The following is a 14,039-nucleotide window of genomic DNA, read 5'->3' as shown; positions in this document are numbered from 1 at the left end:
GATAATTTACAATTTTAACTGTATTAATTAATAAATATGTATCTGTAAACATTGAAAAATATTTTTTTATATTTTAAGTCTAAAGTAAGCTTACAATTGTACAAAAATGTGAATTCGTCAAAGGACCCCATCTTATTATTAGGTTGGTAATATTTAGGTATTATTATAATTTAGTTTATTAAGTTTTCTATGATGGAATTAAAAGATTTTTGGCACATGCATAGTTTTAATATTTTTTATATTTAAAAAAAAATATCAATTTTTATAAAAATGCAAGTGTGCAAGCTTCGTATTTTTGCGCTAGGTGCCTTTGCTCATCTATTCTGTACACAAGATTGCTTGAATTTTAATACGTGTAACGTCACTAAATACAAAAAATTGTGAAACTGTCATCGTATTTTCGTTTATGCCTGTAAAATATTGTTGTTATTTAATGTTTTATGCATGCTCCTCTTAATTATTAAGATTTTGCCTTGTTATGGTAATAATAGTTATGTCCATAGAGATTGGACTTGGTTCTGTCTAAATAAAATGTCAGCCGACGGAAGTTTTTGTTTTGAATGAGAATGATTTGTAGTCCTTTGAAAAGTGGAAGGTACCAACCTGCTGAGTATGACGATAGCTTGACTAAAAACTGTATTTAGTGGCAATGTGTATTATATTTTATATATAAATAAAGAAAAAGGGAAACTTATTTGGTTTCAATCAAAGAGATTGATTTAATTGTTTTTTTCGAAACGGAGCAACAGACATTGATCCGAAATGCCTCCCCGATTCCTTCAAAGGTAGATGACGACGAAAACTTCACTTTCGAGGAGGTCGAAAGAACAATAAGGCTGTTCAATCCAGGTAAAGCTCCGGGACACGACAACTTCACGCCGGATCCCAGGCTCAATTCATTCTTAACTGTTCCTAGCATAGTTGTCGCTCTTTATAATGCTTGTTTGCGAATTGGTCATTTTCCAAAAATCTGGAAGGTAGCTAGAGTGGTGGTTATTCCCAAACCAGAAAAGGACGACTACGCTAACGTCTCGTCATATCGAACCATCGGATTGTTGCCCATTTTCGGCAAAGTACTCGAAAAATTATTTATTAATCGAGATTCCTGGAAACTTCAGACTAAACACCTGCTCAGCCAACACCAGTACGGTTTCACTTCTCAAAAGAGTACTGAAGACGCGCTTCATGCAGCAATTAATAGACTCAGAGCGGCTAACCGCGATGGTCATCTCATAGTGGCGGTATCACTTGATATCAAAGGCGCGTTTGACAACGCATGGTGGCCAAATCTTCTTCAACAGTTGAAATCTAAAAATTGTCCCGCTAACATTTTCAGGCTCATCAAAAACTATCTATCTGACCGAGAAGTTTTCGTTGAATATGCTGGAGCATCTGCTACCAAAGAGACATCAAAGGGATGCATACAAAGTTCGTCTTGCCGCCCTGTCATGTGGAATATAGTGTCCTGAAGGTGTACACGTACAGGCATTTGCTGATAATGTATTGCTGATTGTGGAATCCAAAGAACTTGGTTCTCTAGAAACCATGACTAACAGCGTGTTGGAGAGCGTCGAGGCCTGGGGAAGGAAGGTCAAACTGTCTTTCTCCGCGGAGAAAACTAAGGCCTTATTCCTTACTAAGAGGCGCGTCTCTTCGCTTTCGCTGGTGATGAATGGGCAACCTCTATCTTTTTCTAGGGACTTACAACTTTTAGGGGTAGTAATCGATGACAAACTAAATTGGTCGAAGCACACGGACAGCATCTGCAAAAGAGCAGCGGTGACTTCGCTCAAATAGCAAGAGTTGCCAAACCCAAATGGGTGTATCTTCTGAGGCTCTTAGAATTTTCTACACTTGTGCTATTGAGCCTATGATCGCGTATGCGGTCAGCATATGGTATGAAGCTGCCCAACGGAAAAATAAGCTCAATACGGTTCAGCGTGCACTAGCGATACGAATATGCAGAGCTTACCGCACGGCTTCACTAAATTCAATGCAAGCTCTAGCAGGACTTATGCCTCTATATTTACGTTTAAAACAAGAGCTAAGGGCGAAGAGGGCCTCGCAGATTTTCTGCCAGACGATAGGCTTTACGAAAAACCGGTGGACTATAGAAGGCTGCCACAAACGGCTAGACTATTTTCTGAAGTGGTTTCTTATCCTGCAACGAATGCAAAAACATGCCGATTTTCATGGATGGGAGCAAAATTAATGGCTGTACTGGTATAGGGTTTGTGGCATACATTAATGGCGGTAAGATAGCGGCTTGTAAGTACCGCCTTGCTAGCTATTGTAAGGTAATGCAGGCCGAACTCTGTGCCATCCAACGCGCTCTGGAGTGGGCAAGCTCAGATCCAATACAACGAAAGCTCACCGAAAACCATAGTATTTGTATTTATCCGGACTCCAAAAGCTCAATCCAAGCAATTGGACATCTTTTGTCTACTAATCCGATTGCCTTTTCTTTTCAAGACCGCGATAGCTTATGTCAAATTTCCTATGAGCTACGCGAAAATTACAATTTCAGATAAGGTGAAAAACGAGTGGAACTCACGATATATAAACTCATCGACAGGGGAGTTGACCCGAAACTTTTTACCTTCGATTCCAGCACCACGAGACGTCAGGGTGCATCAAGGGTTGTGTTTTGAGATGACTCAGATTCTTACAGGCCACGGATTCATGCGAGCATACTTGCACCGGTTTAAAATAACATGTGATGGAATGTGTCCATGCGACGACATAAGCGACCAGGACGTCCTACATTTACTCCTAGATTGTCAAATCTTTAGCAAGGAGCGGCACAACCTGAACTTTTTATTACAGATGGCAGATGTGGACATTCAAGACCTTCCGGGGCCCATGACAAACGAGGCCGGAAGAGATGCACTTTTTAATTTCTGTATTGATGTAATAAAAAGGATAAAAACAATAAATGGCGACATGTAACGATGATTCATGCCTTTCAGATCCAGTGAATGCAATCGTATAAGATAAGATAAGTATATGCTCAGAATATCAGTCCTATGCGACATTTCTTTTACCACGGGAAAAAACTCGGCTACAAATCGAAGTCGTCAGTTCCCAATGAACACGACAAAATATTCATCAGAATCACCATCGCCTTGCGCTACAAAGAATTCTCCAGGGTTTTTGCAAGGCGGTTTCATAGGCCCTGGCCGAATTCAAATTAGCAATAGCCGATGCGGGTAGAAGAATAGTTTTCAATAAGGCATATTCTCTCAGCCGGCACAATTTTCATTTGACTAGCATCAAGTAGAGTAGTTTGCGTGCCAAAGTCCTTAAGAAACCTCGATAGTAAATGCGAGGTATCCATAAAGGCATCTAGAAAAAAAAAACCTAATAAGGTAGGTCAGTGTTACTCCCGATAATGTACCTAAAAATTAATTATATAATATTCCTATATATATTATGTCTACCATTATGTCTTAAGCGTAAGGTGTTCAACCAATGTGTGCTACCCATGCTCACGTAAGGCTGTGAGACGTAGACCCTCAACACGAGAGATGTCCAAAGTCTAAGAAGCACATTACTCGCCGAAAGGATGGCCGCTGGACAAATGCCGTCATCCAGTAGTACCCAAGGGGCACGAAACGGCCACAGGATCGCCCTAAAAGCCGCTGGATTGACGAACTGGTAAGGTTCGGCGGAAATACATGGCAGCGAACGACACAGAACCGAGAAAGCTGGAGAAAGCTTGGGGAGGCCTTCATCCAGCAGTGAATTGACCCCTGCTGATGATGATGATATATATTATTGGTTAATTTAATAAAACGCAAATTTTTTAGTGCTTCATCAGAGAGACAATTCTAAAGTTAATAATGTCTTTCTGAAGCAGACGAAACCGATCCAGATTTATTAAAAAGTAAAAGTCAAATAAGTACTTATAATTTTCTGATTTATTAAATCAATAATACAATACAGTTCTACCATTTATTGACAGTAAACACATTAAAAGAAATTCCAATATGTAATTGACATAATTCATTATTTTTTAATTGTTTTCCCTTGTCAGCTAGACACGACACTGCGCCTTCAAGAATACATGTCGCTCTGAAATCGCTTAGCATAATAATTCCAAGCCATACCAACATTTCGTAAGTCTCCAGTGTGCACTCTATAGATAGATGGTATTTAACTACTTTCCAGGAAGCCAGAATCTATTTGGCTGGAAGCAGGTTGAAGTTTTTTCTCGAAACCCAGTAAAGCTACCTCCAGCCTTCTCGGTACCTAGTTTTTTTGTTGTCACGTGCATTCTCCAAACACTATGAATCGAGCGGGCTTAAGGGTGTACCTGTGGGCATTTAGTGCTCCGCTCTTTGGGTACCATTGTAGGACGGCATTTGTCCAGCGGTTGTCTACTCACTGATAGACATCTCTAGTCTATTACCATTTCATCTGCCTAGCGAGCTCGATCACATCGCGTATTTTTGTCTGTTTCCTTATCCATTAGCTTTTCTTGCAATCTTTAACCGTTGTGCCCAAGAAGCACTTTTTCATGTCTAGTTGCGCAAGCTATCCATATTTTTTAAATTTTATCTTACATTAAGAGTTCATGTTTCAGATACTTACGTGAGCGTTGGTAGCACAAATGGGTTGAACACTTTAGGCAAACACAATGTGAGGTAGATCACTTGAAGATACTATTCAGGAATGAGAAAAGTATCACCTGCATAATATGAATAATATTGTTTTAAAAAGGTTATTCACCAACATGTCTCATTTCATGTTTTTTAAGATTACCAAGTTGCGAGCATCTATATGAACATACATTGCATTTATAATGTTTTTCACCGGTATGTGTCATTTTATGTTTTTTAAGATCACCGAGTCTCGAGGACCCATATGAGCACACATTACATTTATACGGTTTTTCACCGGTATGTGTCATTTTATGTGTTTTAAGATGAGATGATGTCGTGGATCTATATGAACATACATTGCACTTATAAAGTTTTTCACCGGTATGTGTCTTTTTATGATTTTTAAGATCATCGAGTCTTGGGGACCCATATGAACATACATTACATTTGTAAGGTTTTTCACCGGTATGTGTCATTTTATGTCTTTTAAGATCATCGAGTCTCGAGGACCCATATGAACATACATTACATTTGTAAGGTTTTTCACCAGTATGTTTAGTTTTATGTTCTTTAAGACTACTAATTCGTGAGCATCTATATGAACATACATTACATGTATAAGGTTTTTCACCGGTATGTGTCATTTTATGTCTTTTAAGATCACCGAATCTCGAGGACCCATATGAACATAGTTTGCATTTAAAAGGTTTTTCAACAGTAATTGTCTTTTTATGTACCTTGACATTACTATGGTACAAAACTACTATGCTTTGATTTTGATCAGGAATCACGTCCATGTGCACCATTTTGTGAGTTTTTAGAGCTTTTCCGCATCCGAAAACTGAGTTACAAATGCAGCAAATCAAATTACGTGAGAAATGGATTACTCTTCTAAGAATAAGTCGAATTTCCTTCGGAGCACCTTGTTCTAAAATTTCTTGTTTGATGTTATTCTCATCTATCATCACTTCTGAATACTGTATCGTTCTATCCTGGATGCCATCGTCTGAGAATTGTTGACTCTCATCTATATCGTGATGCCTCGTGAAAAATCCTTTGATAGAAACCTAGAAAAATCGTAATAATCGATATCAATATTATCAATTATGAGTTATAGTATTGAATTTGTTTTTTTGACGCTTTTGTTTTTAAGCACCTTCAGACATTATTAAAGAGCGAAGTGAGAGGGAAATATTATTACGGAATGATCCATAAGTGGGTTAAAACAATGCACTTATATGTATGTATACATCATCTTTGAGAACAATAATTATATCGTGTTCTGTTTTAGTGTGTCGTTGGAGAGTGTGCACAGTGCCTCATCAACATCATCAGGGGCGCGACAACCCGGTGAAGGTCCTGCCCTCCTCCAACAGCTCCCTCCACCTGTCCCTATCCAGTGTGGCCGCTTTCCAATTTGGTAACCCCAGAATACGGCAGTCACTGGCAGGTGTGCACAGTGCCTGCCATGCTGAAAGGCAAAGCTAGAATATTATGTTCCAAATTCATCAAGCAACCTCGATCATTGACAGTATTTTAATATTTCATACATCAGAATTCCACATGATTTAATAGATTATTAACGACCGGTACTTTTCCGCATTGGAGAAAATGTGGCCAATAATTCCCAGTAGAAACCTTTACTGTTGGTTTCAATATATCGTGAATTTGGAACATGATTAATAAAAATATTATCACTATTATTAATGTGCAAATAAATTAATAACGTTTGGCTTGCCCACTTTTGCGGCACACTTCGCGTTTGTCTATAAATTATTGGGCGTTTAACGATAAAGAGTTATTTGAACACAAATTTCCATTAACTTTTATTTGTTTAGTCTGCAACAGATTAGGGTAAGGGGTCCAATCACTTATCCACACTAAAAATATACGCTGCATGCAAGAAGTGAACCAAGAATATCTTACTTTAGAAATAAATCTTTAACCACAGCACATGACTACACTAATTACAGAAGGTATTTGTTTTTATATTATTACAAAAAGAGCTCCTCGTCATTGGCAATCAGCTCGAACAGGTGAAAAGCTACATCTATCCGGGACAACAAGTGTCTATAGATGGATGTATACTTGATGAAATTGTTCGCAGAGTAAAACTAGGCTGGAGTGCTTTTGGCCGCCTGAATAATGTCTTCAAAAGTGACCTACCACTGTGCCTAAAGCGCAAAGTGTTCAACCAGTGTGTGCTTTCTGTGATCACATATGCGTGTGAAACATGGACCCTAAGTAAAAGAGAGATCCAGAAACTTAGAGTAGCACAACGTGGTATGGAGAGGTGCATGCTGGGCATAACGCGAAAGGACAAGAAGAGGAATGAGTGGATAAGGAAGCAGACAAGGATTTGCGACGTAATAGAGTTTATTAAAAGCCCTAAATGGAGATGGTCTGGACACATAGCTCGAAGAAGAGACAATCGCTGGACAAATCTAGTCATCCAGTGGTATCCAAGAAGTACAAAACGTCCGCAAGGTAGACCTAGAGGCCGCTGGATCGATGAAATGATAAAGTTCTGCGGAAGTACGTGGCAGCGCAATGCACAGGACCGAGGAAAGTGTAAGCAGCTTAAAAAGGCCTTCATTCAGCAGTTGATAGATTCAGGCTGATGATGATGATAACAAAGCACATGGGAAACTTCAAATTTTATGTCAGGAGAAATTTTGCTAGTTTCATGTTTACTTGTCAAACCGAGCTGTGATACTGCGCATACTTTTTTACATTTTGAACAGTATTTAGACAGGCAACCATGAATAGAGTAACGATCGAGAACCGATTCCAAATTGTCGAAATAATCTTGGACTTATGCGATGACGCTCAATTTGGACTAAACGGATTGGTTAAAAGACAAAATTGGCGTATTCGGAGTCCAATCTAGGTGAGACCCTACAGACTCAATTACATCAAATAAATGCACTGCTTTTTGCGTTTCACATGCTGGTGAAACCATCGAACTTTATTTATCAAAAAATGAAGCCGGCACTCACGTTACGGTCAATGGAGATCATTAGGCACTGGACATTGATCAATGATATTTGTTGCTGTTGCATATATGCATGACATTGATGCGGATAAGTTGTAGTACCTACAGGATGAAACTACGTAGTTATAACTGCTACCGAGGATGTTGTACGTAGTTAAAATGTCAAGTAATTTATGGTTAATAAGTTGCTGATCAGCAATCACGTCCGTGTGAATCATTTTGTTACTTTAGAGCCTTTCCGCATCCAAAACTGCGTTCCAAATGCTGCAAATCACATCACGACATCACAGAAGTTCCGTAGGACGGAAGCCGCGACAGCCTCTAGCAAAGCATAAAAGAAGAGCTGCAGAAACCCTTACAACTAGCCCACCCGACTTAAGCCGACGAATCTCCCTACAGAAGGACGCCAACGGACACGGAATGGGGGCTGTCCTCTTCCAAGATAGGGACGACGGCGATCGACACATCATTTTATACGCCAGTGGTTGCCTATCTGCAGTGGAACGCAAGTAACACAGCAATGAACAGGAGGCACTCGAGATCATCTGGGCTATTAAACGTTACAGCGTCCGCCTAGAAGACCGAGAGTTCACCCTGGTAACCAACAATAAGGGGCTCACTTGGCTCCAATAAGCGAAAGACCAAAGAGCGAAATATCAGAGTTTTCTTTCACCAACACCCACTGTCAAGGGAAAGATAACCAACTACCGGACGCTTTAGCTCGAAACCGGAACCGTCGGATAGACAAAGACATGGACGTATGAGCATACTAGAGGGACCGACAACAGATTTAACCCCTATGGCTTTAGTGTTGGAGTTACCAGACCTGGCGACCAGAATAGTACAAAAGCAACGAGACGATCCGGAGTTGGCCGAGATGATCACTGAAAGACCCACTCCAAGAGACGACACCCAGAGTGAAGATCGCACTACAATGCACGACTACGCCCTATGTCGAGTAGTCATTCAAATTATACCTTTTTTTTAGATTATCATGCCTTGATGCCACGCATTTACTATCGAGTTCATTTAGGAATTTGGCATTCAAAATACTCTACTTGTTGCTAACCCAACTGCATTTTATCGTAACATTGCGTTTAGCGATGACCCTCATTTTTGCTTAACGGATTTGTTAATAAAGAAATTTCCTACACGGAAAAATAAAAAATACAGAAGACTTCCTACAATTTATTACATTCACAAAAATACATCATTTGGTGCGGTTTACACGCTGGTGGCATCGCCGCACACTTCTTAAAAATGAGGCCAAAGCTCACGTTAAGGTCAATGGATATCCTTCTCTAACCATGACTAATACTTTGTTTTAAATATGGAATCATTCGAGAGAACAGTGATTTCAACAGGAAATGCTATAAGCTACTGCAACTATCGCTTTATTTGAATCAAGATTTGCAGATAAATTGATTTTGAGAAACCGACATGTCAATTGGCATACAGGATTGTGCGATTTGACATTTCTGGATTATTTCCTGTGAAGCTTCGAGAAGTCACTGTTATATGCTGATAACTCAGCAGTATGAAGCCAAAAATTTCCGTACTATATGACCAGCAGTACTTTAATAAAAGTAGTCCGAATTGCGCGCACTGAATTAAACTTTGGCCTATCGGACTTTAAAAAACACGATAATTATATCTAATGGCCAACTAATGCAAACGTGCCGTCGCGTTGTTAGCACTAGTGAGAACACAATCACTGCTGACCTTGACCTCTTAATTACCACATTTAAATATCGAATGGCCAAGTACTCCAAACACGCCATTCGCGGTGTTAGCACTAAATGAGTTAAGGCCAATAAAAACAAGTGATGATATCGAATCGAACTCTATCCATAGAAAATATGGGTGGAATCATGGTACAATACGACCAAAAGCGGTTTATTGTTCGCATATGGTTAGTAATGAATAATAGGTATCAGTTACTACCCTATAATATACCTACCTAATTCTACTGAACTCCTACTGTGTAAATGTATAAAATATTAATATGAACATCTCACGATATATGAATGCAGAAGAATCTCAATTTTTCTTAATCCTAAAAATATTATAATGTTATTTACGCAATATTATGTTGAGAAAATGACATAGGTACGGAATATAATAAATGTCTATCATTTTTAGGCTAGGTCCTGTCTGGACAGTTATTACGTTGACAGATTGTGAGAAGTGGTTTGACGTCTCAGACCAAACCACTGCTGATGGTCAGAAAATGGTTTGAAGTTTGCTGGTACGGTAAACTAAACGTTAAATCTAAAACTATTCCGGTTTACTTATAACGCATCCGCAGTGCGCCAGTTTTAACCTGTCAAACTGTTTAGCTGGAACGCCTCAATTTATGTTGTCATGCGGCATGGTAGATAATTTAGTAAAACTTAAGGCTTGCAACACTAATTTGGTAAAAAAAAATTTGAAAATAGAATTATTAGTCTATTCTCACCCCACTTTACGTAGATATTGCTTCTGATTATGGTATTTTATGGCTATAAGTAGTTTTTTTATAGACAATAGGCTTAGGTACCTTTTCTTACCCACCTAAAAAGGATTCACGGGTGATTAATTTTATTCACCATACAATTGAACCCAATTTTAGATAATCGCATTAATTATTGATTTATATTCGAACGATTGTGATGTATAAATCGTCATATTTAAATATACTAACATGATTTAACTAAAGATTTATATACCTACTCAATACTGTCTCAAAATATCTGTATAACAATCGCCAATAACTCGAATCTACTCCGCAATCAATAAATGAAACAAGTTTGACTGAATTATAATATAACAGTTCCTTATGAAGTTTCAAAGATGCATTACAAATGCAAACCTTCATATAAGACGACTTCAAGGGAAGAAAACGGCACATATACCTACGTACCTGATGTATTGGCCTGTAATCTGAATTAGAACAACCCGGTTGAGGGTATTCATCATCATATAATGGATGTGTTATATCTTCAATAATCTCGCGCTTGACGACAGCTGGTTGATCATCTGTCTCAGATTTTATATTAGAGAGGTCCACCATATTAAGGCACTGAAAGAAGCATTATTACATTTTATTCATTTATATAATAACATCGTATAATATTTATATTTAACAAGATTTAGTAGATAAAAAAACCTAACCTATAATATCAAAAAGGTATCGTAGCTGTCAAATTGTATAAACATGTAAGTTTTTGAAACAAAGTTTAATATCACCTTATGTTCCTACATAGTTTGTAAAAAAGCCATTGTTTATAATATTAAACGCATTCTTATTAATATCAATCTAATGTTATTTTTAAATAATTTAGTTTCCAAAAACTAACCTCGAAATTGCAACTTGAAACGTCCGCATTCTCCTGCTTTACATGAGTGCGAGGGTCCTGGTTGTTTGGATGGATAGTCAGCGTGTCAAACAAAGGCTTGCCTTCTATATCGGAGTATTCTCCAGAACATTCTTGCGTTACATCCATGTTAAGGGTATATATTCCAGAAGCCACGTGTTACGTGGCAGACAGGGTCATTTTAAGGTAATGTTAGAAAAGTGTTGCCGCAATACCGAAAAGTATTTCCGTGCAAACTACTTATAATAAAAATACACACTTGACACTGTGACACAATTTAATAATATGTATGTTTTGTTGTCTAAACAAAACAATAGTACAAACATGATCGTCAGCATTTCCTCAATCATAACGAGAACAGCCATTGCCCACTGAAGAAGGAAGCCGATACATTACACGACTGCTCCTGCTTTTCTCCCCTCCCGTTGTCTATGGATGACCTGTCATTGTCTATAGAGTGCTCATACTGACGCGTCTGTCGTGTTCCTTTGTCGGAGTAGATATTCTAAGTTTCAGATTTCTTTCAGATTATTTTATCGTATCTTGGAGACCTTCGAGTGCATCAAGTATATAAACTTCTTCTGTGTAAAATAATGTCACAATACACTAGGACGTTTGTGAATGTGATAGTCGATTCTAAACGATAATAACTTATAACTTATTTATGCTCCTCAGTCTGTTATGTATATAATTTTATAATTGTGATTTTTGATGACACAATAATTACAAAATAAAGAATCTCTTAATAAAAGTAAATGTGTGCGATTGAGAATAAGAATAGGTATATTGAATATAGTAATAAAGTATCTAACTTGACGCCTCGACTGCCAGCCGTTCGCATGAGACGACGATAAAACAGGGCGCAGGTAATTGTATCACTTCGATGCATACTCTAACGACCTTAAGTGCTCAGCCGTAGTGGTTTGGCGGCGGTGTCTTGCGAAACTCAAACGTATAACCGTGTGTGAAATGTTCGTTGACAGTGTCTTTTTTGGGGCATAATACACACGGTTATACGTTTGAGTTTCACTAGACGCCGCCGCCTCATGCCTGCCAAACCACTACGGCCGAGCACTAAAAGAATTTAAAACTACCGACTATAAAAAAGCCGATCGTAAAATATATACCTATATATAAATTGACTGGTTTAAGAGTGAAAGCTAAGAACAAAACTATTAAGTTAACCTGGGTGCCATATTTCGGATTTGAATAATTGAATTTTAACAAATGTTTAATATGGAAAATTGCATCTATATATATTATGATTTAGAAACAAGTAAAAGGTAATCTAAGAAATAAGTTAATGTAATAGATGCCTAATTTATTGAACGAAGGATGACTGAGAGTTTAATAACATTACTACAATCTTGCTGGAACTAATATTCCAATGAAAGGAAATACAAAACCGGACGTATACAAAGTGTGCTCGATGGCTCCGGCCATCAGCGCCAGAGATTCGTTAAAAAACGTCCATCTTAGAGACCATTTATCACAAGACGTCTGGTATGGCCAAAGGTGGAAGAACAAAGAGGTCGAGGGAGCTGTCCGAACCGCTCCGAAATTCAAAAAGCGCCAAATTTTTTCACATGACTCGCGAAGATAACTCGTCCAAAGACAAGTCGGTGTGAACAGTTGAATTAATTTATATTGTAGGTGATGTTTATAATATAGAGGTCTTCTTAAAATAAATATAAGTCATTATAGAATATATAAGTCTACTAGCTAGTACGTTATCAATAAATAGTATGGCAGTGGATCACACTCGGTATTTAAAAATAGTTATGCTATGGTTTTATTAATCTAAAGATAGCGGTGGAACAGCTCATTTAGGTCTAAAATAACAAATAAATCAAATTGGGTTTTTTTCTTCTATAATGTCAACACTGACGATATCTTTTTCTTGACGGTTCCACTTGGATATTACAAACGACTGACTGCCTGAGATATTTCTGCGTTAATTAAACTTCTTAAGATGGATGTAAAACGTGAACTAGCTGATTTTGAATCTGAAGCAGAAGTGCAGCAATGGTTTGATGTGCCAATAATCCATCCAAACAATCCGGTTACAAAGATTTGTATAAAGCAAGAGAATGCTTATGATGCCAACAGCACTATTGAGGTTAGTTTTTCCAAACTTATTAATCATTGTAAGATTGTGTTTATTCTACGTTGAAGTGGTGTCTTACTCTTGCAAATACAACAGTTGCACGATAAATTGGGCTTTACTAACTGAAACATGACGTAATAAATTATACATCGTAATATTGACACTTCACAAGGATCATTTGACTAGATACCTACCTACCTATAGGTTTTGCGTCTCTGTGGCTGCTGGTTTACTACTTTCATTAATCTGAAGACATCTTTACTATTGAACGTTTATTAATAATAGTAGACAGTATCGAACCATGATAATAGGTCACATACAGAAACGTTCATGTGTTTGCGCACAACGCTTAATAATAATATATAGGTGTAAACACGTATTATAAAATACCTTCTGTCTTGTTTTTCAGAGCGCTGTAACCAGCCTTGCTGGTATTAAAACTGAGATTGATTCCCTTCAAGTTGATTTCAAAGATGAATTTGCCGAATACAGTGATCCGCAACCTGGCTGCTCATATTCAAAATGCGAGCCAATAAATCAGGTACCTACTTACATATTTATTCAATATTTTATTAATATTTTAAATAGGTAAATATTGTGTTATTCACATCGTGCTTGTATGCGGTCAATGCGATCATTTATATTAGTCTCCGTTATTATTATATCATTGGATACAAATTGTATTTTGTAAGAATATGTTTTATATAAATTTAACGTAACGATCATTTGTTTGGATTTTACACCCCACAAAAATATAATACTAGCTAATTTTGATAGTTTTTTTTTCGAAAGACAGACGTGCATGGCATTAACGATTTTAAATGATTTAGGGCATGTTGCCACTGCACCTGTTCTCAACAAAGCATATACTGGTCACCCAATTTAGAACACTTTTTTCGTACAGTGCCAGTTGTATAACACGAATAATGTTTGCTTTAAATGCGCCAATTGTTGCTTAAGGGGGTACCTGTTCAGCG

At 37.8% G+C, this 14,039-nt stretch overlaps 1 protein-coding gene across 1 annotated transcript in view; it reads left to right on the top strand.

Moving 5' to 3' along the window:
- LOC147077495 (uncharacterized) overlaps positions 1–14,039 on the top strand; it is a 394,824-nt gene that overhangs the window by 373,343 nt on the left and 7,442 nt on the right. Inside the window, exon 4 of the mRNA XM_085941105.1 lies at positions 13,472–13,603. Within this exon, the coding sequence (XP_085797231.1) occupies positions 13,472–13,603 (132 nt within the window). The remainder of the gene's footprint in view (positions 1–13,471; positions 13,604–14,039) is intronic.

Source organism: Rhyacophila brunnea, unplaced genomic scaffold, assembly GCF_057557595.1.
Source record: "Rhyacophila brunnea isolate RB1 unplaced genomic scaffold, BYU_Rbru_1.0 scaffold_13, whole genome shotgun sequence".
Lineage (NCBI taxonomy): Eukaryota > Metazoa > Arthropoda > Insecta > Trichoptera > Rhyacophilidae > Rhyacophila > Rhyacophila brunnea.
This window is presented reverse-complemented; position numbering and strand designations above follow the sequence as displayed.